Source organism: Cupressus sempervirens, chromosome 5, assembly GCF_028749045.1.
Source record: "Cupressus sempervirens isolate cs-2001-9-10 chromosome 5, ASM2874904v1, whole genome shotgun sequence".
Taxonomy (NCBI): Eukaryota; Viridiplantae; Streptophyta; class Pinopsida; order Cupressales; family Cupressaceae; genus Cupressus; species Cupressus sempervirens.
The window spans coordinates 261,750,845-261,778,601 of record NC_143122.1 but is presented as its reverse complement, the minus strand read 5'-3'; the positions used below and the strand labels follow the sequence as shown (position 1 = coordinate 261,778,601).

General features: G+C 31.7%; 2 protein-coding genes across 2 annotated transcripts; both read right to left on the bottom strand.

The window, feature by feature from the left end:
• Positions 1-417: 417 nt before the first annotated feature.
• LOC149555543 (6-phosphogluconate dehydrogenase, decarboxylating 1-like) lies at positions 418-1,578 on the bottom strand. The gene has a single exon (XM_089829636.1). It carries the CDS (start codon positions 1,421-1,423, stop codon positions 761-763), a length of 663 nt encoding a protein of 220 aa, XP_089685762.1. The 5' UTR covers positions 1,424-1,578; the 3' UTR covers positions 418-760.
• Positions 1,579-4,496: 2,918 nt separating this feature from the next.
• On the bottom strand, positions 4,497-15,856 carry LOC149555542 (uncharacterized). Its single transcript, XM_089829434.1, has 2 exons — positions 15,558-15,856; positions 4,497-4,890 (listed from the first exon to the last, which is right to left on the bottom strand). Exons 1-2 carry the CDS (start codon positions 15,854-15,856, stop codon positions 4,497-4,499), a joined length of 693 nt encoding a protein of 230 aa, XP_089685560.1.
• Positions 15,857-27,757: the final 11,901 nt, after the last annotated feature.

The following is a 27,757-nucleotide window of genomic DNA, read 5'->3' as shown; positions in this document are numbered from 1 at the left end:
GAGCCCACCAGACCCTAAACACTGCCAGTAGTTAAAACAAGAAGAAAAAAATTGCCTTGGATACATCACCTTATCCATATGTCAGTTCTGAGTTTTATTACAAAGGTACAAGTATAATTTTGTTACTGCCAATTGAAACAATGCTATTATTGAATCAAAATTTTGATTGGTTAAATAAAAGCTCCTGCATGACAAAAGTTCTTAGAAGTAGGAAGACAGATATTAGATACTTATGTACACTACTTGCAAGCACCATAATCAATTAAATTGCTTTCAATTTGGCATAAAAAAACAAAAAAACAAAAAAACAAAAATTCAAAGCATAGAGAAATATCTAGTTAGAATTTGTATTTATATGCTTCGAATTAGAGCTAATTAAACTGTATTGGGCTAGTAGCATGCTAAACGAGACAGAGATTTGTAACAAAAATTTAATAACAGAATCTCATTGTTATCCATTAACCTCATTGACATTGCAATATCAAATGTTATGTTCTCCATTAAAGAATCATTGATCACAATTAGAAAACCAAACATAATTTGGTCTCTTAATCTGATAAGAGCAACATATGAGCATCCTATGGCTCTGAAACTCAATCAAGTAATTAGTGCAGGACCTTTATAAAAATTATAGACACACATTTTATTTCTTAAACTTAAGAGAGAAACGCCTTTTCTGAGTTCAGAAAACTTTCTCATGTTCAGAACTAACCAAGATTGAAAACAGAAGACTTGGAGAAAGCAAGGCTTACTCCATATTTCAAATTTTTGATTGTTTTGCAATCTTGAACCACTCTGTATGGAACCATCCGGGCATATCAATCCTCTCATAGGTATGAGCACCAAAGTAATCTCTCTGTGCCTGCACCAGGTTGGCTGGCAACCTGTCTCTCCTATAGGAATCAAAATAGGCCAAGCTTGCAGACATACCTGGAGTACTGATACCTGCATTGATTGCCAAAGTCACAACACGACGCCAAGCAGACTGTCTCTCAATCATCTCCTGTGCAAATTCAGGGTCCATCAATAGACTAGCCAGATGGAGATTCCTGTCATAAGCTTTCTTTATCCGGTCCAGAAAAACTGCACGAATAATGCAGCCACCCTTCCATATCCGGGCAAGTTCACCCAATTTCAAATCCCATCCCTTCTCTATACTCTTGGCCTGGATCAAATTCATCCCCTGGGCATAACTGCAGATCTTGGATGCATAGAGAGCCTTTCTCACATCATCAATCAATGTCTGCTTAGAGACCTCCACATTCCCACTGCTAAGGTCTACACTTGCAAATACTTTGGAAGCCTCCATTCGTTCCTCCTTCAATCCACTAAGAAACCGAGAGTCTAACGAAGAAGCAATGGTGGGTGCCGCAACAGAAAGCTCTGCTGCCTGTTGCACAGTCCACTTACCCGTGCTCTTCATACCAGTTTTATCCAAAACCTTGTCCAGAAGACACCCATCCCCCTTATCATCCTTAACCCCAAAAGTGTCTTCAGTGATTTCAACCAAAAAGCTACATAATTCTCCCTTGTTCCAACTAGAAAATGCCTCTTGCAACTCTTGGTTTGTAAGCTTGCCTACACACAAAAGATTTTAAGTAAACATACACTTTTTAAACTTCAAACTTCACAAATCATCTTCAATATTAAGCTCAACACTTTAAGTTTGAGTAGTCAATAAAAATTCCATTTCACTTTAGAATTTGGTGAATTCTCAAATGAAAGTAAGTTCATTTGCACAAGCTGATGAACAAATTTTCCAAGATCTCAAGATGTATGATGCAAAAGCTCAAATACTAGCTCCTCCATAGGTAAAAAGGTTTATGAAGTTGACTGTGACAATAGTTATGACTTTTGGGGATGTACTTAGCCAAGAAGGACGCCCTATAGCATATAACAGGGAAATGTTCAATGAAGCTAGCATGATAGTTTGCACTTATGACCAGGAACTCTATGCTACTGTTCAGGCACTATGCCATTGAAGACATTATTCAATACCAAAGATTTTTTTGTGGAGGCCAACAAATCCGGCTACAAATCCGGCTTTCAGGCATCAATATACATTTGCATTCACATTAAATATGGATCATCGAGCTTTACAATGCTTGCAAACTCAAGAATAACTACATGCTCCCCATATTAAATGGCCTAGTTATTTGTGAACTTTCACATTTATAATCAAGGACAAGGTAGGGAAGATAAATGTGGTTCCCAGTGCTCTGATTCTCAAAGGATTTCATTTACAGCTATGACCAATGAGGTGGCAGGTTTGAAGCATCTCAAGGATATATTACACTAAAATCCAGCCCTTAAAGGGCCTAATAATGCTTGTAAAGAATCAAATATAGGCATTATGAGTTCCCACTTGGACTTCATGGTGCATGATCAATTTTATTCAAGAGAAAAGAAATTGTGCATTCCTCAAGCTACTATGAGGAAGACCATTTTACGTGAAGCACATCCTAGTTAGCTTTCAGAATAATATTGGAGAAATAAAATCCTGCAACAACTATCCAGCCCTTAAAGGGCCTAATAATGCTTGTAAAGAATCAAATATAGGCATTATGAGTTCCCACTTGGACTTCATGGTGCATGATCAATTTTATTCAAGAGAAAAGAAATTGTGCATTCCTCAAGCTACTATGAGGAAGACCATTTTACGTGAAGCACATCCTAGTTAGCTTTCAGAATAATATGGGAGAAATAAAATCCTGCAACAACTAGAAGAGTGTAAATATTTGTCTTCTAAGACTTGAGATATTGCGATCTAAGTGAACAGATGTTACATTTGCAAACTTGTAAAGCTTAGGCAAATTAAACTATGCAAGTATTAGCACGGGTTTTATATTGAGTCAGATACAGGTTTTGATGGTATATTTTGCAGTCATTGCTGTGGATCAATTTTCCAAGATCATACTGTAGCTTGTGAATAGCACAAAGATGCATCTTATATGGAGAAATGAAATTCTAAGTCATGCTTGGTATAATTTATGGAAGAAGTTGTGAGCATGACCACAGTACAGTTGTGGATATCATTCTCAAGCTTAAGAGCAACGAAAACTGGTTCATTGAATGCTAGGAAAGTTGTTGCACTGTTTACTCAGATACAAATGAAGACTGGGGGAATGGTTCTATGCATAATTTGCTTCAACAATTCAGTTAATTGCTTCACTAAGTATGTCCCTTTGTTAATGGTGTATACCCACTCTTGTAAAGAGTTCACACGGCAGAACTATTTTTTGCGGGATAATGAATTTCTTTGAAACCATGAAAAAAAAAATTTAGAAGTGAACAAGTACTGAAACCTGTGAAGAGAAGGCTCATAGGAGGATGCTAAAAAAGGCAGAACAAAGTTGGTGATCTGCTACAGTGTATCTGCAAAAGGATTGGTTTCACAAAGGCCCATGTAACAAATTACAATGAAGAATGCTTGCATTACAAGATTCCACGGAAATCGATCAGTGATGCTTCTTTCCTCTGGATTTGCCAAAAGATCTTCTACATCTTAAAATTGTTGATATGTATGAATATAAAGAGGACAAAAGAATGATACAATCATGCAGCAAGGCAGCTAATCCACCTTCTAGTAGGACCACCCAAACGCCCAAATAAATTCAAAATAAAGAAAGTGAAAAAATACTAGAATATAAAGGAGTCTAAGTTTGGCTTTCTTGGCATGGATTCAAGAAAGAGCAAGCAGTCAAGTTGGCACATCTTAAGCAAAAAATAATTTTATCTTAAATCAAGAGGTTCAATGCTTTTAGATTTTGAGGATTCGATATAGAAGCATCGATCTCCTATTGGTAACTATTAATTTTGGCAGCAGTTATCCAATGCAGAGTTTTGAAGATCATAATCTGGTGTTTCTATAGATGGATTTAGTTAGAAATTGGGTTCAAGTTGTAAAAATTGCTTCTAAATTGATGAGATTGGAATAACGTTTTTATTTTGATAAGATTGCAATACAGTTTTTATTTCATTGAGATTGTATAGCTGCTATCATAAAGCAGGTTCCACTTGTCTTGTATGCAAAAAATCTGCAACCACACAAAGGATGCCTTTTTGGATCTTATAATAAGGGAAGAAAGTGGAGAATGTTCAGGCAGAATATTGAAATTTAGCTATATTAGAGTTTGATCCAGTTCTACTCAGATTCTTGGGTGCTTTTGTGACTATTTTTTATTGTTTGTGAGGAATTGCATGCATCAGTTCAATTTGACGAAAGTTTAGACAGGATTTCCTTGATAGTTGAGATTTATATTTTATAAATTCATCTAAAATGAAGGATGATCCAAATCATCTTCTACCCAGGATGATGGGTTGAAAAGTTACAACTCCAAATTGTGAGAAATAACGACCACACACGAGAGGGTTGCTAAATTGAAACCAAATCGACTCTCAATTTTCTTTACCTACAGACTTCAGCAGATCATATCACCCACCAAAAAAAAGTACTCATAGAAAGTGAGAAATAATTGAATCTTGAATTTCCTTACCTACAGACTTGAGCACATCGTAAGCCTCTGCAATAAGCTGCATGTCACCCCATACTCGATCCCATTATGCACCATCTTGACGAAATTGCCGGATCCACCCTTCCCAATATAGGTAACACAAGCGCCACTGTCCACCTGTGCGGTGATCTTAACAGTTATATCCTCAATATACTTGTAAGCCTCATATGACCCTCCGGGCATAAGAGAAGGGCCATTCCTGGCACCCTCTTCACCCCCTGAAACCCCCATGCCCAAAAACAGAAGCCCCCTCTTCTTTGCTTCCTCGTGCCTTCTCTCTGTGTTTTCATACCATTCATTCCCACCGTCCACAATACAATCCCCTTCTTCCAAGTGGGCAGCCAGAGTCTCAATTGATTTGTCCACAGGTGGTCTCCTGCTTTGATCAGAAGGATTATGACTCTGGGCTTCTGGATTGAGAGCACAAATTCCTTGGCATCATTGAGGCCTTTTACTGGCAGATTGCCTTCCAGCTTGGCTCTTTCTACCGTCTCATCTACCTTTTCTGGGCTCCGATTATAGACTGAGATGGGGAAGCCTTTTTCTGCAATGTTGAGAGCTAGATTCTACCCCATCACAGCCAATCTAGCCAATCCTATTCTAGCCAATCCTATTCTCGACAATTCAGCCAGCTCGTTTTCTTGTATTCAGCAATCAATATCTTAGGACACCCGGGGAGATTTTTGCCTCTTCCTCTAGCACTCTGCGGATCTTGCGTTCAGAAATCAACACCCAAAATCAAAACCTCAAAAGTTTTGCTAATTTTATCAGATGGAAATGCCTGCCTATTAGGCTGTATGTTTATAGCTAAAGCTCTCCACTCAGAACTCAACCACCCAAACGCACACCAACTTTGACTAGACTCCTGCGGTATTTGTTGAATTATTATAAACAATCGAATTATTATAAACAATCTGTAAGAATTTGCCTAAGGGCAAAATTCACCCAGGAACTAAGAACTCAAACACAAGCACAACTGTAGATCAAAAATGGATATGATCAATTAATCAAAGTATGTCCGAATACATTGCTCTATTCAGAATATGATGTTCAAACACACTAGAAGTGCCTATGTATAAAGGCCTCTCAAGGAGCACCTAGAATGTCTCTAGAAACAACTAGAAGATAAGACAACTAAGTACCTTATCCAACATTCTAGATAAATGGATAAGAATGACAAAGTGTCATATGTGTGTAGAAGATTCCTGTGTTGTAGACAACATGTGCTTAAAAGAGGTGAGGACCCTTATGATGTCATCAAGACAACTCACAAGAGTGCACAAACTCTTAAGTGTCTCACAAATAAAATAATGCAAAATAATCAAATAATGCATTAACCTAAGTAAACTTAAGTAAGTGTAATAAGTAAATACTTATTTACACCAACACCCCCCCTTAAGTGCAACTTAGGGGAATGCCCTTAAGCTTACGAAACTAAGATGAAGATGCATAATGGGTCCTAGCTACTAGGCCATGTTAGGTACCCATGTACATAATGAAGATGCAAATCTCTCATAAAGCAGGGAAAGAGGGAAAACCTCATGGGAAAAACCCTCCCCCAAAAAGAGAGATAAAAAGGATGCATGGATGGATGGAGTAATCAAGACCTGCCCATTATGACATACATCCATGTATATACAAGAAAGAATGGAGAAGGACAAAACCTCCTATGAGGAAAAAGTCCCCTCCAAAAAAGAGGAGGAGACAAGGTAGTCCCCCCCCCTTAAAAGTAGTGTACCGATCAGTGAAGAATGCTCCTATGTAGAAGCTAATCCATGACCTTTGAATGATGTTCCTCCCCTTTGGAAGAAACAAAAGCAAGGGTACCTATGAGATGCATCCCCTGTATGGAGAAGGGATCTCTATGATGACTGGTATCTTTGAAACTTGTTCAAAAGTCTTTGTATCGATACTAATGATGGCTTCCTCCAAAACTGCTGAAGAGAAGAGCAGATTGAACAAGGAAGAAGGTAGAACCTGTCTCAGGAAACCAACAATCTTCTCAAATGTGAAAGAGATCTCCCACAGATATTGTACATTAGAATCCACAATCACACCAACCTGGACGGATTGATCATGTAGAGAATGTGCAATAACTGTAGAAGAATCCTCAGCAAAGAGAAGCGACAAATCATCATAAAAGTCTCCCACATCTACTGTGTGTGACTCCAAGAACATAATTGAAATGTTTGGCAAGAAATCATCACCTGGAAGACCATGAGTACCCTGTAGTGCTGAAGTACATGAATTTGTCACTGCGGAAAAGGATGAAGTATCCACCTCAAATAGAAGATGAATGTCATCAATAATGTCTCCCACATCTTCAATGTGAGACTCCATGAATAACTGTGCAATGTCTGAAAGGAAGTCTTCACATGAAGGTAGAGTAGGAAGACATAAAGTATCCTGCTGCACTAAATCTGAAGCATCTATGACTGAAATAGGATCAGTCGGAGCAACAGGAGTTGGAGATGTGATCTCATCTGAAGAGGAGTCAATTGCAACTGGTGGAAGAAGATCTTCTGGGAATGGAGGAATAGTTGGATCTCCATAATGCTCCCAAAGATACATCCATAAAACATATGGATCAGATGACTTAATTTTGAACGTCTTGTTTAGAACTTTATACTCCATATAGCGATAAAGAGTAGGAATAAGGAGGTCAACTTGATCAACAATATACTCAAGATCTGGCGCATATGGCAGTACATTATGCTGAGAGAGATATCTGACCATAAGTTGACTCCATTTGTGATAGTTATCTAGTGTCAAGTAGATCAAATCTGACTCTTCCATGATGGACCAATCAAAGAAACCTCCAAAAAAAATCAAGGAACCCCCCTTGAAAAAGATGTTGTTGGCACTTGAAAGTCACTTGCCAATTTAGGGCCTATTTTTGAAAGTAGTATTTATGTCTACAAAACCTAGAATGTGATTGCAGGTCTGAAAAGTAGACAAAAAAAATGCACTTTCAAAAAAAATGGAACCTGATTTGGAGTCTAGATGAGCCCATACCAAGCATTTTAAGTGGCAAAATTTGAGATTTTGGAGTTGTAGAAAAATTCAAAAATAAAGATCTCAAACCACCTGCACCAATGTGTAGATCACGAAATCCTACCCCAAAACAAAAAAAAAAATTGCTCGCAAAAAGGAGTCCGTATGAGGAAGATATCGCTGTTTGAAAATCACTGCTGTTGTTATTTTTTTTTGAATCGCCGCCGCATCTCCAAAAAACAAATGGCTTTAGATTTTGTCTCAGATGTCCGATTTGGATGAAACAAAATTTGATCTAGGGGTTTTTGGACCTTCTGAATGTGATGCAAATATCAGATTTGCACCAACAACCTTCAATCTTCACCTGCAAAAAATCTCTCCTATGGCCTTATGGCCAAAATTTTTTTGAAAAATATTGTAGATCCAAAAAAAATAGTAGAGATGTAGATGAAAAAAATGTAGATCTAAAAATTAAATGTACAGATCTGAAATGATCATACCAATTTTGCAAATCGGTCCTTCGAGTGCCGGTTTGCAAAAAAATATTGCCTCACAATCGACTTTGGCCTAGGGTAGGTAGCTTTGTAGTCGATTTTTACCAGTTCAGTGTTTCAGATGCAATGGCGAGGTCAGATCTGCCTCTAGACGCTCCCAATTTCTGCAGCACTCCAAATTAGAGCTGAGGTGATGAAGCAAGCGTGGTCTCGAAACGACTATGTGATGAAAAAATTTCCAAGTTGCTCTGATACCATGTAAGAATTTGCTTAAGGGAAAAATTCACCCAGGAACTAAGAGCTCAAACACAAGCACAACTGTAGACCAAAACTGGATATGATCAATTAATTAGAGTATGTCCAAATTCATTGCTCTGTTCAGAATATGATGTTCAAACACATTAGGAGTGCCTACATATAAAAGCCTCTCAGGAAGCACCTAGAATGTCTCTAGAAACAACCAGAAGATAAGACAACTAAGTACCTTATCCAACATTCTAGATAAATGGATAAGAATTACAAAGTGTCATATGTGTGTAGAAGATTCCTGTGTTGTAGACAACATGTGCTTAAAAGAGGTGTGGACCGTTGTGATGTCATCAAGACAACTCACAAGAGTGCATAAACTCTTAAGTGTCTCACAAATAAAATAATGCATTAACCTAACTAAACTTAAGTGTAATAAGTAAATACTTATTTACACCAACACAATCAAATGTAGTGGTGAGGTGGGAGGCTTGTTCATCATGAATCATGATGACAATGTGCTATTTTTTTGTTTGATTTCCATGAGTCGTACAAATGAAAGAATAATTTGGGTGTGAAAACGTGCATCCGTCGGATCTCCTTATATGAATATTTTGTTCACGGCACTCACGGATCTGTGGGCAGGGGAGACTTAATGGAAGGAGACCACCAATAATTGTATGGGTAGTTCGTGTAGGCGTTCTCAATATTTTCTTCTTAATCAAAGTATAGGAGAGTTAGCCTATATGTGCTGGAAAAAATAGCTTAGAGAACAAAACATTTTGTAAGAAGAGGATTGAGAGAGTGTAACTAGTTTATTCAGATAATATCTATATTAAATACGATATCTTTTCGAAGGGCCTATATTAAGATAAGATATCGATTAGTGTATTTAATATAGATATTATCTGAACAAATATAAATAAGCTAGTAGCAACCACACACATGATATACATGTATGATATCTATAATTTCTATATATAAGATTTTTGACAATATTTTGGTCATTACTAAATAGAATTACATATTAATAAAAATAAATGTATATTAAACAATATTTATTTTTTGTCATTTTTTGGACATTGGTAAAAAGAAATACATATGAATACAAATAAAAGTATTTGAACAATATTTTAATTTTTTGGTTAAATTAATTGGAAACATAGTATATGACAATTATACTAACAAAATGCATATTTAGGTATAATTGAGTATAACTTTGAAGACATATATGGTAAGTAAAATTATAACATTTTACAATAGCACAATTCAATTTTTCATTTACATTTTAGTTACAAATTATTTATATATTATATAATAGAGTAAATATTGGAGGACATATATAAGTAAAATTGAAATATTTTTTCATACTATTATTTAAAATATAAACTAAATCTATAATTATTGATCATTTTTAAGAATATATTATTAAAGCATTTACACAAATCACATTTATCAATCTAAACCATTACACAAGCATTGGAGTTGAAGCAAAAATAATTAAAATGACATATGTAATAGTTCATAATTAACCATATGAATTGTTTGATACAAAAAAATTGGAATAGTTGTACAATTGATATCATATCATTTATAAACCATAACAAATTTAATAGGTCAAACCATGTAGTGTATTGATACAATTTAGGAGTTTATAAATGTTTCAAATAATTGTTATTTAAAAGTTTGGTGATATTACAAGTCACAATCATCAATCTAAACCATTACACAAAGCTTGGAATTTAAGGCAAACTAATTATTTGATTCAAAATAGTTGAAAAAGTTCTACAACTAGTAGCATATAAATTATAGAGAATAACAAAACATAGGTCAAACGTTGTAGTTTATATCACAATTGAAGAATTTATAAATGGTTCAAATAACTCTTATTTAAAAGTTTTGTGCTAACAAAGTGGAAATTACATAAAGAGCACTTCATTGTAATGGTGCAAATACATTACATATTCTTCAGTGATTAGAATAGTATTACAACCTTTATTATGCAAGTGATCATGATATACTTCTTCCATAAAACTTGTGAAGGCAACCACCTGTAATGTCCCCATTTTAGCAGTTGACCAAGTGTGTGTGCGTTAGCCTTGTTCTACATGGTCCCGAGGGCTAATGAAGGGTTTAATGGGATCCTGGAATGTTTTGGCCTAGTCATTTCCAGTTGGGCCAAAACGAAGTTGATTTACTCAGTTTCAGGCATGCTTACTATTTTTAGTAAGTCGACAGGACACAGTGTAGGTCAATTTTGGTGATTGGATTCGATACTCCTCGGTGAGAGCTTTCCGATGAGCTATCACTCACATTATTCGGAGTTCGATTGCTAATACATTTTAATGCCTGAAGTTTTATTAAAGTAACGTCTAATTTAATTGTAAAATATTAAAGTGTTACTTTAATATTTATTTTATGGTGATGTGTACCCAAGGGAGACATAAGGGGTATTTTAATATATGTTTTATATATTACACATCTTTTATCCCACATTGCCCATATGAGTTGAGCGGACCCTTGGAAATAGAATAAAAGGAAGCATTTGTGGCTTCATTAGGCAGGTTGAATATGAGAAGAAATTGGTGTGTGAGTTGCAGCTCTGTTCTTGGCATTTGAGGACGTTTATCCTCTCTTGTAACATTCTAGACGTCATTCCCTTGGGGTTTGGCCTTTGGAATTCTTTGTTATCGGCTTCATTATCAGGCAGTTTAGTTGCATTTCCGGCTACAAGCGGATTTGGTATTTTGCTCATATCTTCTTCACTACTTGTCCGACGCTTATGCCGCTTGGAGGGAATGGTATTATGAAGGTAGTGGACTGATTGAAGGACAAAGTATTGTAGCAGCAAGTTTGTAAGCATGGGCTGAAGTATTATGTCAATACTGCTGAAGTAATTAGTGAGTTGATAAATCTGCCATGTATTTGGTTTTATGAATTCTGAAAATAACATTTTATTAGCAGCAGTTCATTTCCACTTTGCATATCATTGTAGTTTCTTTCTTGTTTATGTTGTATGATACCAATTCCATGCACGAAACACAACAAACAATAAACGTTTGATTTCCGAAGTTATAAGGGGTTTAAAACATTAAACGGAGAAATAAGAAGTTGAATGCAAACTATTTGACATAATTCCTTTCAACAATTTGGTTTAGTTTTTTGGGACATCCAGGGGTGTCCATTACACCACCTTTGTATATGTTTCCTTAACCTTGTGTGTAACATCTTTCATCCTCATTATTTCTAGCTCTTCAATGTAATCAATGGATAATGCAGTGTTTTCAATATCTTGAAGAATTTTAGAGCAACACTGTAAAATTGATGTTGCGCACTTATCAATAGGTGTTTCATTAGATGGAGTAGAGTTGGCTGAGATGTTTGGACTTGCATCAACAATTTTAGATTCATTGTCTGATAGATTCATAGAGAAAAGTGTTACCTAAGAATCAAACAAAATCAAATCAATGTTAGTATATATAATTTAAGATAATAAATTTGAACATCAATAGGATAAAACAATTTGTAGTTTTTCAATTTTGTGTACTTATATATACATGCAAGTTTATATGGATGCAACCATTTTAAAGTCATTATATTTTGAACTTATATAATGTACCAATACATTATAATTGAAGCAATTTTAAAAATAAAATGAATACCTTAATACTCTTCTAAACATTTGAGTCTATTTTCTTCAGCTTTTCTTTTGGAAAGTTGTATGCCATTTTTCATTTTCTCATAATGGTCATATGTGAATGGTGGTGATATTCTAAGACTTTGTAAAGACTTCACACGAGATATTGCCACAAATGTCAAACATGTTCTCTCTCTTGGACCTATATCAGTTGTAGCTTTTGAGAGAATTAGTCCTTGTGATTTATGAATGATCAATGCCCATGCCAATCTTAAAGATAGTTGAAGAGTTCTACCCCTTTGTATTGGTATTATTGGGACTATATTTGGTTGATGATTTTGAAAAGGTAATCCAAAGTAATTATCAAATTCAACCAAAACATATGTTGGTGGCTCTGGCAGTTTACTTTTTGGCTTGTAGATACTCTTTCTAATATACCCCAATGCTCCATTTACAAGACCTGCCTCTACCCAAATATTTGTAGTCAACATCACTCTTGAATTGTTAATGATTAATAATTCAAGCTCAAGCTCTCCATTTGAACAATCTACTATTGCATTCAAACTCCCTACTTTTGTTGTAAGACTTCATGCAACAAGATGCTTCAATGAATGTAACATTCTCTTGTTATGGTTATAAACATTGTCATTTGTGGAGAACAAATGGACACAATTTTGAAACTCATCATTTGTTGTAGCATTTAAATTGATAGGAGTTCTCATCATAAGAAATTTTCAGTCTTCAATTTGTGGGTCAGCATCTCTAAGGTTTGTTAGAAGGTGACAAAATCTTTTTTGTTCAATGTTTTCCCCCTCATCTAAAAATCTTATCGAAAGTTACCACAGTTTTCAATTCCTCCCACAATAATTTTGCTCGTCTTTTGGTATCATATGCAGGTCTATCACTCACTAGAGGCAATTGACCCAAGTCTCTGACAAAAATCATAGATATACCTAAACAAATTTAAAATAAAAAAGTAATAGGTTGTTTAGAATTTAGAATGTGTTTAATATTTATATATTGTACTAAATATGGCATAATATGATAACATATACTAATAGAAGTGAAAATATACCTGCAAACCTTTGGTTTGAACTTTGTGAAAATGCTTGCCTTAATCTTGAATCTATGTTTCCCAACATAGTTTGACCAATGAAGCTCATTTCATCAATCAATATGTATTTGATATGTTTCATTTCCTCTTGAAAAGTTGTAAGATGTGATCCTTCTAGCTGTGAAAAATCTCTTACTGGTATTCTTAGCTTTGAATGAATAGTGAAAGTTCCAATATTAAATGCTACAACTCATGTTGGTGCTAGTAAAAGAAGGGGAGAAGGACCTGACAAACATGCATTTTGAAGGGCTTCACGAATGGCACCAATCAAAAATGACTTTCATGTTCCTATTGTTCCTTGAATTATCATGAACAATGGGCCTCTATCTTCATTGGTATGGTAGTGTGTCATAACTATGTTCATTGCCTTTTGTTGTTTATTGCTAAGGGTTGTATAATTGAAGCATTGAGGAATATCATCATGTATGATACATCCATTTTCCTTCATATTTTTTATGAAATTGACTACTCCCATTGTACACTCCTCACCTTGATATTCAGTAGACCAATTTGTATTGTTATCAATGTCTCTCTTCCTAACATATCTATTTCTAATACTTGCATATTTTGACCATTATGAAGTCTAGATATGATTTCCCATTCATTCTCTATAGTATTACTTGCAACAGCTTCATCTTCTTCAATATTTGAACCATTATTATTTTCATTTTCCTCTATAATTGTTTATCTTTGTACACGCCAAGCATTATAACTGAATGAGTCCCACTTTTCTATTATGGAGTCAATATCCACACTAATATCCATTTCTATGTCACGAAATGGTTTGTATAGTAATAAATCTGTAAAATAGAATTCTGCCCATTTGTGTGAAGCACGTGGAGGAATGGATGTAAATCTTGGAAAAACTCTAACTATAGCTACTTTTTCTCTTGGCTTCCATTTATTTTCTCTTTTTCTTTTATAATTGTATATCCATGATTTTGTTACATCAATTAGTGCGATGCCTTCCATAGAAAGAGGCTTTTGTTTATATCCATCAATGAAACATGTTGTTTTGTCATCATTGTTCTCCTCATTATTTAGAGTTATAGATTTGAACACTTCATGTGAGACATTTAGATTGATAAATCTTCTACTAATCTCCATGACCGGAAGCTCTAACAACATGTGACATGTTTCTTGAGCTCCAATGTCCCTCTCTATCACAGTTTCTATTAGAAACCTTCTATAGGCACGTGTAGCTAAATCATTAAGGTTTTCCATATTTGAAAGATGCATCAACATCTAGTGGTATGTTTTAGAGCTCTTCTCATCTTTTGATGCGTACTTTTCTATGTATTTAATGACTGCATGTTTGGACAAAATAGGTTGCCAATCTATATTTACTCTCCATAATTGCAATGTGTGACGATTATGTGAGTTCACTCTATCATCATTTCTTGTTGGCTCAAATTTTTTTTCACCTATTCTTATGTCTTCGTATAATTTAGATCCAGTAAGATTCAATGGCCAAGGAGCATGATATTTGAAAACATTATAAGAAGATGAATGATTAATTATTTCATTAAATAAATAATATGTTGTACTATAAAAATATTAATAACTATAATAGTTATCTGCAAACCATCTTTCCTTGTTTTTTTTGTAGACATGCACCCTCTCTACAAACTGTGTGACACTCAACACAGTTTGCTATTTGTTCATAGTCATTGTCAATATCCATATTGGTAAGTTGTGTTGTATTTTTGAGACATGGATGTTGACCAAAATTTTGGAATGCCTATAAGAAAATAAAGATATTTGACATATGTTCATTATATAAATATATTTTTGAAACAATATGTTATATAATAACAAGATATTTTATAGAAAAACAATTTGAAAATACCTGTATATTTCTTTGATGTGGATCTTCTCCAGGATTCCATGCATGAGTATTGTTCAACTATTCTTTGTTCCTCCTCATTTGACGAATCAATAATGTCCATATTGGGAGCACCATTGATCCATAAAAATCCATGCACATGTGGAGAACCTCTATGTTGCCATTCATACCCACACCAAAAATCTTTGACATCCATTCCATTTTCTAGAATTTCTTTTTTGAATATTGTATGTCTTAAATGCATATAATATGCAACTATATGAGGATAGCTGATAACATTTTGTTTTCTCCAATTTTTAGCTTCTTGCATATTGGTTGGGCATGTTCTGGGCATGAGAGCATGTAGATCAAGCCATTGCATATCTATTGCAGTTAAGGTGAAAAATATTGTTGAGTGCCAATTTGGTGAAGCATGTCTATCAATTCTGTTCGACATTTAGTCCAGTATGACCATGTTCCCCTTAACATTGTTCCAAACCGCATCAACTTACCAGCTAAATGAGATTGTGGCATTAGTTCCATATGCTCACATAGCTCAATGATAGTAATGAGCATGTCTTGGATATTTCTTTTCATAAACATTGCAGATGAATTTTGTGCTCGGTGTCTCATTATCATGTTCATCATAAAATATCTAAATCATGGATGTTTGTCAAACCTGTGATCCTTATACCATAATAAATGCTTGAAAAATTCATGTAGATGCACATGCCTCATTCGTGGTTCTAACCAATCAAATCTTCCATCAGGGAATAGTGTAGGAAATGCCATGTCTAGTAAACCTGATGTTACATACTCATTGATAGGAGAAGCACCAATACCAGGCCACTCAATCAATGTTGTTGGTTTTGCATCAGGGTTATTAACCCACAATTGAATTAATTCCATTTCTCTTTGGGTATTTGGTGGTTTTGAAGCCATTGATGTAGTGTGCTCTATTGTATTACCTTCATCAATCTCCAATACATGACCCACATATGTGACTTCATTGGTATCTGAGTCAAATTCCATTTGTACTGTAGTTAATCTAATAAATATATTTTCATTTGTATTCCTTGGTAGGTCATTGAGAGCATTTTCATCAATAATAGCATCTGAATAAAATTTGTCATGCTCTATTTTGCATTTTAGTGCTTTGTAAACATGATCTCTATTGATAGTGAAATTATAATTTGTGCCACGTTGATTCCTTCTTCTAACAATAATAATCGACAAAATTTTTATTTTGTGTGGCAATATTTTTGAAACATGTTGTACATTTTGAGGAAAACTTATGGTGTGCCCTTTGTATTTATATTGACCACTTGTTGCATGGGTCACTTGCAGTATTGGGCTTACACGTGCAATCAACATTTCCTCTACTTGTCAAATTTTGAAAAATCATTTGCCTGTGGCCTAGGATCCATATTATTTGAACATGAAAATCTATGAATTCCTCTTTCTTGTCTACATCTATTGCATATAGGACCTTCAGAACTTCAGGATACTTTGATTCCAATATATGATTCTTGACAGACATAACACATCTTTGGGGTTCTAAAACTATCCAGTTGAGATCTAAACTACATTTGGAATCTTTTCAAATCAAATTGAACTACACAATTACAATTGTGTACATTGTGGACACTACACTGAACACCTAAATTCATCTGTAATGAATTTCCATGTTGAGGTGTTTCTAGAACATGATCTATTGAGACTGAATTTTCATGTTCATCATTGAACTAAATAGTTCCATTCAAGTGAGGATGGGCAGTCTCATTTGGTTCAGCATGATCCTCTTGTCTTTCTTGACTTGAGAATTAGAGGCTTGTGTAGGTGTCATTTGATGAACATTTCTCTGTAGACTTGTATCCTCACTATTCTCAACTTCAAAATGTTTCACACTTTGATTTTTCTTTTTTTAGCATATCATTCTCCATCAGCTTGATTGCACTTTCTTTTTTGCTTTTCTATCTGAGAGCTTGTTTGTTGTTCTCTTCTTTGTCTACGATAGTTTCTACGATACTCTCTTTGGTATTCTCTTATATATAGTCTACGCTGGTCTTCTGATTCAAAATTTTGTTTTGGATGTCCCATAGCTGATATTGAAAAAATATAATAACAAAAAATAAAGTATATTTTAATACGGTTGATAAAAATATGATTAAATATATACTTTATATAATTAATGACTAAGTAATCCATCTATCTATTTTAATATGTGTTTGTATTTGTAGAATAGATGCTTACTTATGAAAGACACATTTACTTTTTAATTGATTAAGTGATACTCATACAAAAATAATGAATAAGAATATAAAAGTACATTTACATTGATTTGGTGGGACAAACATTATCAACAATTTATTTATTTGTAGTTTTTGCAAGTACATGAATTCAAAGAAGACTTGGTGTTAATATCTACTTGTTCAAGAGATGTAAGAAATCATCACATAACATTTGAGAGTTGAACAATTTATTTAGTTGTGATTTTTGTAACTACACGAACTCAAAGAACCTTATTACAATATCTACTTGTTCAAGTGATGTAAGAAATCATCACGTAATATTTGAATGTTCCCTAAATCATAATGCTTATCATAAAACATCTCTTTTACAAATACTTCAATGCTTCCTATTTTGCAAGCTGCTTTTTAGATGAAGGATGTTATTTCTTTCGATATGTTGACATCAGTCTCGTCAAAATCATGTATATGCATTGCTAGGTTCTCAATATCAGTTACCATCTCTGTGAAATGGCCACAAATGTTTTTCATTACATTTTCAACGACTTTTTCTATGTACCCATTTGAATCTATGGAAATCGTAGGACTAGATGGAGGTGGCCTATTTACAGTGTCTTCTGTATCTGATATTTGCATGACATTGTTTTTTTCATTACAGCACAAGTCCATTGTATATCTAACCTATGAATATAATTGAAATTTATATCATGTATACTATCAACTTCACAATTCAAATCTCTATATAATGACACAGATATAGAATACAATGTAAGAAATTTATTTATTAAAATAATAAATAAAAATATTATTGAAGAAAGACAATCGATATAAAGTACCTGGATAATGACCTTTAAAGCAGTCAAATGCATTGTATGACTAGTATATTAGGTACCTACAATTCGAAAGAAAACAATATAGTATTAGTCTTGAAGATATTGTGATTTTTTGCATGTGATTTATTTGAATAAAATATTTATATTAAATTAACAAATTCAATAGTATTAAAAAAATTAAAAAATTAATGATTAAATAAGATTATAGTATAATTTATGAAATCCTAAACCATTTAAGATAAATAGATACTAAATAAAGCTAAGAATTAGCAAACTAAATATAATATATTAAAATTTTGATCTAAAGTAAAAATTAAAAATTATCTTAAATTTATTTTGTATGTATATCTTATATGAGTGAAAGTTAAATTTTAATTAATAAATAAATGAAAATTTGAAAAGATAATGCCTAATCATTACAAAATTATAACCATTTTTAAATTAATTAAAAACAGAAAAATAGAAAAACCATAAAAACATAAATGTAAAATGGCAAAAAAAAAAAATCTACATCTAAAGATAGCACTGAAGATGTTTATTTTTAGAAAAAATTAGAGGAAAACAAATCCAAATGAATAATTTTTAAAATAGTATAATTTAAATGAAATCCTAAACCATTTAAGATAATAGATACAAATTAAAGCTAAGTATAACAAACTAAATATAATATATTAAAAGTTTTTTGTAAAGTAAAATTTTTAATTAATTTTGTATGTATATCTTATATGAGTAAAAAAATACTTTTCAATTAATATATTACAAAAAACTTTGCAAAGATAACGCGTAATGATTAAAAAATTATGTCATTTTTTACACTAAATAAAAATAGATAAACCAAGTAAACATAAATCTAACATGGCAAAAAAAGTTGGCATATAAAGATAGCAATGAAGTTGATTTTGTTTTAATAGAATTGAAATCCAAATCTAAAAATAACGTTGGAAGTTATAATTGAAGCACGTAATCCATATTCTCAGCAATTTTGCTTTGAATTTTATTTGGGAGAAGAATTACAAATGAAGGAGGAGCTTATAGATGTTGTTTTAGAAGGGTTTATCAGTAATGTGAGTGGAGAGATTTATGACTCTCTTCAAGCTCATGGTCAAGCCAACATTGGCCAAGCACTCGTTTTAGTGCACGCCCATCAATATTCTCATGAATAGCGTCACATATTTTAGAAAGAATTTCAGAATATAATAAATTAGAAAATCAACGAATACAATAAAACATTTTAATTTTTTATACATATATAACAGAGTAGAAAGGAAAATATCCACATGATTTGATTGTTGAAAGAAACTAATGTAAAATGATACATTTGAAGAAAACTTATTAGAATAATAAAAAGAAAGAATAAATTCACTAACCCATCTACTTGATTTCTGTGAGGCTATTGTGTGTGAAGAGTTAATGGTAGATTTACCATTTATAATATTTTTTCAGTAATGATGTCTCTAATTTTGTGAAAAAATGATGACACACTGCAAATAGTTGAAAGGTTAAAATGGCGAACTGGACTTGTCAGCGAGAAGTATTTAATTTTGATATGTAGTTGTAGTTGAAAAATGATGACAAAGTCCAAGTTTATGAAGGGTTAAAACTAAGAGCTGCAATTGTCAACCTGAAGTGATCATTACAAACTGTCAAACTATAATTGATATTTATGGCAGAAAGATCAATGTAAAAGTCAAACTGCAGTTAACTACGCAATTAGGTAGATCCACCCTGATGTGCGGCTGGTTGACAAGGTTACATGAAGACGTCAAACTGAAGATGGCAAACCGTAGTTGTATCTATTTTTTTGCCTCTGGGGCGGATTTCCTACCGTTACTTCCGTCATCAAAATAACTCGTTGTAGCTGAATGCGTAATTTCTCTGCAATATGGTTTCGGAGTAAGTTTGTTTCTATTCTATCAAAATTTAATATTCTTAAAAATTAAAGAATTGGTAAAATATCATTAGAATCAAACCAATTTTAATATGATTATAGCGGGTGTTGTTAATCTAAATCATTATAGTTATCCCATAACCGTCTCCTGCTCTACTTAATCTGCATCGCTTTCCTTACATTGAATATAGTCATTGAATCCAAAAACGGATAAGTCCAATAGTGTTTGAGTTTTGTAACCTACATTTTCGACCAGCAACATCTACATGCAATAATTTTTATTTTTCTTCTCGTGTATGGTTTCAATTTTTGTAAGTTTTCATTTTTGTTTGGAAACAAGAAACTTAATCCTGGTGAAGAATTTGTTGTGAATATTTCACGCTTAGATGGATATTCCCAGGTTCCAATTTTCTTCACTCAATTTGCACTGTGAAATAATGTTTCTATTTCCTGAATTTTTTGAATCCTTATGTTTGAAATGAAAACTTTTAATATAATGAGAATATATTTTTCTTCACTCAATTTGTATTGTACTGCGAAATGATGTTTTTATTTCTTGAATCTTTCTATTTCTTGAATGTTTTTGAATGCTTCTAAAAAGAAAACTTTTTTAAAAATAGAATATATTTGTGCTCTCCTGACATGATCAAGATTAAATTTTTTGAAAGAAATAGACTTGAAAAGCTTCTCATTTCACATCCAGAATTTAGAAAATAGGAGGAGATGAAGGAAATTTGAATTACCTTAGGGTTTGTTTGGCTGCAGGAATACAAATATGGGAATAGGAATTGTTATTCTAGAATACTTATTCTGGAACAGAAAATAGGGAGACATATTCCTATTCTCCAGAATTTGATGGGGAATTCACAGACCCAAAAATTTACGTTTTCTAAAATAAATAAAACTGAAATAGGAATACATATTCCAATTCCACCTATTTAGGTGGAATTGAAAATGTTCATTTTTGGGTCAAAATTGGAATATGTATTCCTATTTTATTCCAATTTGCAATTCTCATGTGGTGCACCCAAACGGATAATTTGAAATTTTAAGAATTTACATATACCTATTCCACTCGTATTCCCATTGCCAAATGGACCCTTATTGTAAGATTATAGAACCCAAAAACATGGAATTTACCTCTATCCCTACGGGTTCCATTTGCTCTACAGTTTCAAAGATCTTTTCAACCAATAGATTTTGCACATATCCTACAATACAACTATGCCTCAAGATCGCATCCCTTTCACCTTGAATACATAATCACTTTGAAATTTTATATAGTAGATTGTTAACAAATATTTCTTTTTGTAGAACTTGCTTGTCATTGTATTTTCTCATTAGTTAACATATGGGAGTTATAAATTTCGCTACCAAAACTAAAATGGTTAAGAGCTGATATACGAAAAATCTCAACAAATTTGTTTCCATTGTCTTGTCGTGAATGTCTGTGGTAAGAGGATACCCTATTTTACACCTAAATCTTTTAAATTTGACAAAATCATTTGACATTATTATGACACAGTATAACGGTGGTAAACATATTGTGCCCTTGTATATGATAGTTTAGGGGACAAGTGGTACATGAAAGTCATATTTGATCTATGCAATAAATAAATATTTAAAAGAAGCAACTTTTCCTAATCGTTGTCCACTTTTATTACAAGCACTAACAAGAGTTTTTGCATACAACAAGGTGGTTCAACTATACATTCCAAATTGAAGATTCAAGTAAATAATTTGAACACATTTGACAAGTTTCTAGGAAGAACTAAGCCATATAAGATATATACTAATAGATAAAATGAGCTTTATTGGGGAGAAGTTGCTTGAGAATATAGACTCCAGACTTCGTCAACCATGTCCTCATAATTCTAATCTTAATTTTGGAGGTGTTTTTATTTCAAAATTTTATTGAATACACTAAATAAGAAACTTAATATATTGATTGCATTATTAATTTTATAAATTGTAAATAATTTTTTAAATTTTCTTTTAGGAATTTCAGTGATTTTAGTTGGTGACCTCAGTCAGCTCCCTCTTGTAAAAGACAAAGTACCATATGACAACAAGAAACATGCAAAGCTATTGTGGGAAGAGTTCATGGTTGTGATCACATTAGAAAAAGTTTATAGACAAGATGAAGAGGATTTGGAAAAGAATAAATTTCACCAACTGCTCACAAATCTTAGAGATGCTCAACCTATAGTTGACGATTGGAAATTGCTAATGTCATGAACAACAAGCAATATTCTGACAATAATGATTGAAGATTTTGACAATAATGTTCACTTATTTTCAACAAATGATAATGTTAACCAACATAATCAAACTAAGCTTCATTCTCTTAAAGAACTTGGTGCACATGTTATTGCTAGAAAATTATCAAATTATGGTGTAGTTGATGACAATTGTACAAATGAACTTGATATGGAATTATTAATTTCAAGGTGACCAAGAGTTATGCTCACATCAAATTTGTGGATAGAAGCATATCATGTAAATGGAGCTTTGGGTTATGTTGAGGAAATAGTCTACAAGCTAGATAGTGCACCATGTGAACTACCTATGTATGCCATGTTAAAGTTTGATGTCTACTTTGGATTTTCATTCAATAATATAACTTCTAAAATAATTGTTAGAAATGGAAAAAGAAATCTGTAAATAAGCAATACTAGGAAAGAATCTAAGTGAGTAAATGCATGAAAAGATATTACCATAAAATAGGAGAGAGAAAGCTTCAAGCTTCAACACCATGAGACAAGATATTTGGAAAGGGGAAAGCAAAGAAAACCCCTTGTGACATTATGAATGAGGCATGAAAAGCCTAAGAAGGAAGAGAGAGAGAGATAGAGAGCAATGCTCATACAATAATTGAGAAGAGGAAGAAACCTCATTGTGAAATGAGAGAAGAGGGTCATCTCTTAAATAGAGATGAGAGAGAGGAGTTAGAATGTAACTCCCATGTCTATGAATGCCACCATTCATAAGTGTGTGAGGCCAAGTGTGAGATTCCTCTTAAGGAGGAATAATCTAAAATTAGAAATTACAATATATATTTGTCCTCACATATTCCACTAGATGACAAAATAAGATGTAGTGGAAAAAGGACAAAAAAGAAATATATTAGGATACCTTGGCCTATATCCTAATATATTACAACAATAAAGAAAGAAGGTCTAACCTTGGTTTATAAATATACCAAGGAAAGATTACAACTTCTAACAATAATACATATTAGTGTTGTATAAAGAGGTTCTACTACTCAGATAGCATTAAGATTGACTTGGGCATTGACAATGCACAAGTCTTGGGGTTTGAAACTTGATAATACAACAATTGATGTACGACCTAGAGAAAGAATTGGAATGGCATTTGTTGCAATTTCTCGTGTAAAGTCACCACATGGCTTGAGGATAATGTCACCATTTCCTTATGACCGTTATGAGAAAATGAAAAGTGAAAACAATTAGAAAAATAAAAGTTCAACAAAGAGGACTTAAAGCATTAGAAATAAACTAATAAAACATTTGAAGAATAAATATCATTAATATATGGTATAGTACAATCATTTGTACAACAATTAATTTATATGCATTTGTAGATAAACATTTGATTTTTGTATATCATCAACAATAATAATAAAAGATTGTGCAAGATAATTGTAAAAGGAAAAAGATTGTTCTACTTTGATGTTTGTCTTTCACATTGGAAATTGTGATGTTTAAAAAAATAAAATTTAAAGTTACAATAATGAGAAACAAAGGTAAATATACTCGTAATATTTATTAAAAATAATAACGTTCATAAAAAATATGGTGTGACTTTTTTAAAAACTTATTCTAACAAATGATAATAATTTTCATCTTGTGATGTTCTTTATTCTCTTTGAATATTGTAATATTCTTATCGATCAAATTTGTAAAGTTATTATGCTAAGAGAATTTAATTCAATAGAGCTAATAAAATTTATTTGATTTGATATAGTCTATATTTTCTCTCTTATTTGAATTTTTTTTTTTACTTTCAAGATATTAGAAAAAGGAAAAAAATGTTGAGACAATGAACAATATTTTTATCAATAAAAAATAATTAAGTTATTATGTTAAGAGAATTCAATCTAATGGAACTTCTAATATTTATTCAAATTGCTAGAATTATGTTTTATCTCTTTTATTTTAATTTTTTTTCTTTCCACATATTAGAAAAAAATAGAAATGTTGAGACAAAAAACAATTAAAGTTGAAGACATGTTTCATCATATTGATCTTCAGAGAATACATGTTGAGGAAAGAACAAAATATTTATTTTCTAAAAGGCATCTTTTAGAAGTAGGTTTACTAATGTTTTATCTTCTCACTCTTAGAAATTTTAATCACTTCTACCAAGATCTTATGTTTTCACAATTGGTTTGTTGTGAGGATTGTGATCTTACAAAGTTCTATTTTGTTCTGCGTAGATTTGGATCGAGCAGTCTCCTTCTCCTATGCAATCTATAGAAAATGGTCCTAGGTGGTTAGAAATAATGCTTTGAGCTCCACAAACTAGTACTCGTGCTCTATCAAGTTATCATTATCATGGTCAAATTTTGGTGGATTACAAAACACCCCATGGAATCAACACGTGGTTAATAGATGGGGACCTTTAGCCATCTTCTTGAGTATTCCAATTTTTGAAAGTATAAGGAAGATTGTCACAACACATATACCAAAGTGGACTCCACAAACTACTTGTGATTTTCAAAGAATGAGGCATGGAGTTGGAGACACATGGTATCGACAAAATTGAACATACGAACATCTCTATTGGTTCGACATTTTGGATCCCACAATTTCTGATGTGTCTCAACAAAACATTGTTCACTATGATGATGATAGTGATTCTAATTAGCATTTTTGAGTCTTTGTTTTTTTTCTAGGAACAATGTAATTATGGTGTTAAAACAAAATCAGTGAACATATTGATGTTATACATAAGAATTAGATATTTACTTGAAATATGTTTTCATTAACTTTTGGATTGACATGTGTTATATAGGAGATTCATTTTTACAAATATATAATTTTACATATTTTTTCTTTCATCTAACAACTTGTAAATTGACAAATATATACATTCTTTATTTCACATTGAAAGATCACATAAAAGTGATTAAAATATTTCATTAAAAAAATGGTAGTTTATATTTTATTTTTCAAATGTGCTACATAGAATTGTCTATTTGTGACATTGTTATTGTTTTGCATCAAATTTTATTTTCTCCATGCAATGTTCATAAATTGTATGTGTCTTTCTACTATACATTGCAACGAATATAGTTTTTGATCAATGTGTGTAACTCAATATAATTGTGTCATATTTTATTACTGTTATTCATTAGGTTTTTTTATATTTGGATTATATCTTATTTTTCTTTGAAATTGGTAATTTCTAATCAAGTCTCTTTTTTTCAAATATTTCTTTCATTTTTCAGGAAAGATTTAAAATAATGGATCTTTCTAAAAATAAATCTAAATTTTTTGTGGCAAGTCTTATTGTATCTGTGAACTCAGATGGCTCCCCTCAAACACCAATTGGTAAATATGAAAAATGTATTGAAATGTGTTCTGAAATGATTTAACATTTTGAAACTGCAACATTGTTAATAGATTACGTTTCTAAAAATGATATTTTGTGAATGCAAATTGTTGTGGATAAGGTGAAGGAGATGTATAATTGAGTTCCTCATTTTTCGGAATATATGGAAGTGGTCCAATATGATCATAGTGAAAATGAAGCCCATAACACTATTCTCAATGGTGATTATTTCATAAGGTCACTCCATCGGAACAATTAGTCTTTGTTGTTGTATTTTTAATTTTAATTTGTTAACGATTTTATATAAAACTAGTATAAACTCTTAATAGAATGAAATATCATATCAGAGTATCATATAGCTTCAAGTAAAATCATGTATGTGTTTCTTCAAACATCTAAATCACTATATATTTTTTTGAAAGTATTTTATTAACCATTAGTGTTATTGCTTTGATCTTTGATTTGTTGAAGATAATTTATAAAAATTATATAAACCCTTAATAGACTCATCCTTTATGTTGAGCGCTCTCTCTCTCTCTCTCTCTCTCTCTCTCTCTCTCTCTCTCTATATATATATATATATATATATATATATATCCATTGAAGTGTACAGTATTGTATGTCAAATTATCTTATTCGTTCAATTGAAATCATGTATGTGTTTCTTTATACATCTTGTGTTAAAAATATTGTATTGGTAGTGTTTCAATATTTTTAACTAGATTTTAATACTCTCTAACATTATAAAAATTTAACAGCATTATAAAAAAACAATAACATTATACAAATTAACAACATTATACAAAATGTCAGGCAAGAGCCTACAACACAACGGTAAATTGTGAGCCTCTTGTCCAAGAGGTCTTGGGTTCAACTCTACACAAAATAAATAAATAATAATAACTAATCACACATAATAAAAATGAATCTTGGCTTTGGCCTATTACCAATTTTTAAAAAAAAAAACATTATACAAAATGTAACATCAATATTTGAAAAAAAATAACATTGAAAATAATGATATAAGATTGAAATTAAATAGATATAATTTATATTTATACAACATAAAAAATAATTATATATTTCTTTATAGTAAATATCTATCATATTTAGAATGAGATTTTTGCTAGGCACTAATAATAAAAATAAACAAGTGATAAGTGTATTTTTATCCATTGTAATTGTTATGGACAAATGTATTGAAGACATTTTAATTGATTTAACAATGTAAAATTGAAATGAATTGTTGAAATCTTTTATGTGATTACCAATAATATAAGTCAAACAAATCAAAAAAAAATTCTCTGATTATGTTGTCCTTTAATCTTGAAAGCATGCCAATATAAAAATAGAAATGAATTTTTATATTATATTGTTAAAAATGTCCTCTTATATATATATATATATATAGGTGTATTATATAATGTATTTAACTATATGCATGTCTTTAAATAAATATGTCAATCTATAATTTTATCATAAACATAAACAAAATCCAACAAAATTTTTATGTAACTGATGATGTTATACTTATTTTTTAACACTTACCTCATTTCTACAATATTCGTTGCTAAGTTACAATTGTTTTTGTAACAACTATATAAATCATATCATATATCATATATCATATAAAATCCCTTGAGTCAGGACTATTATATAATTAAACAAATAAAATTGAATTGTATATGGGTAAAAACACAAACGTATGTCACCTTTTATAAAGGAAAGGGATATCAAAACTTAAACTATTCAACTTTAATTATAGAAAAGGGGCATTTGTGTTTAGAATTTGAAGATGATGTAAACTAATGAAATGTGTAAAACTAGATGAAGTTTATGCTTGTATTTTTTTCAAAAAAAGTGAGTGAAAATTTTATCATTTTTTTAATTTTTAAAGTCTATTTTCTATTTTTTTTAAATGCTAAAAATATAGAGTTTCGTTCCTGCCAAACAAATATATGCAAATGATCATAGTTTGGTTTGATTTTTTAATATATTATAGTTGACATGTATGCCTAGTGGACAAATAAACAAAATTTGATTTTGGATTTATATTTTTCAAGTTATAAGTGGTCAAAGTCGAGCTTATCAAAATTGACAATTTTTTTCCTACCTAACTTTTTCTATCAAATCTACATATTTTTTTTAAAAAATTACATATTCTTAAAGATGACTCTCTCCTTTAGAGGTACACATAAAAAAATTATTTTTTGAACATGATTTACTATTTTTTTCTTTTTTTGAACTGACATCTTCTTGAATCTTAAAATACCTACTTGTAATATTTTAAAATTATAACATATTACAACTATTCAAAATACTATAAAATTTATATGACCATAATCTTGAATCCAAAATCTACAAAAGGATATTTTTAGTTTTTTAA

Coding starts and splice junctions, on each gene's coding strand:
- LOC149555543 (XM_089829636.1), bottom strand. CDS start 1,423: ATGAAGAGCACGGGTAAGTGGACTGTGCAACAGGCAGCAGAGCTTTCT.
- LOC149555542 (XM_089829434.1), bottom strand. CDS start 15,856: ATGGAATTTGACTCAGATACCAATGAAGTCACATATGTGGGTCATGTA. Junction 4,891..15,557: donor TGGTTAGAACCACGAATGAG/GCATGTGCATCT, acceptor TGATCAAAGCAG/GAGACCACCTGTGGACAAAT.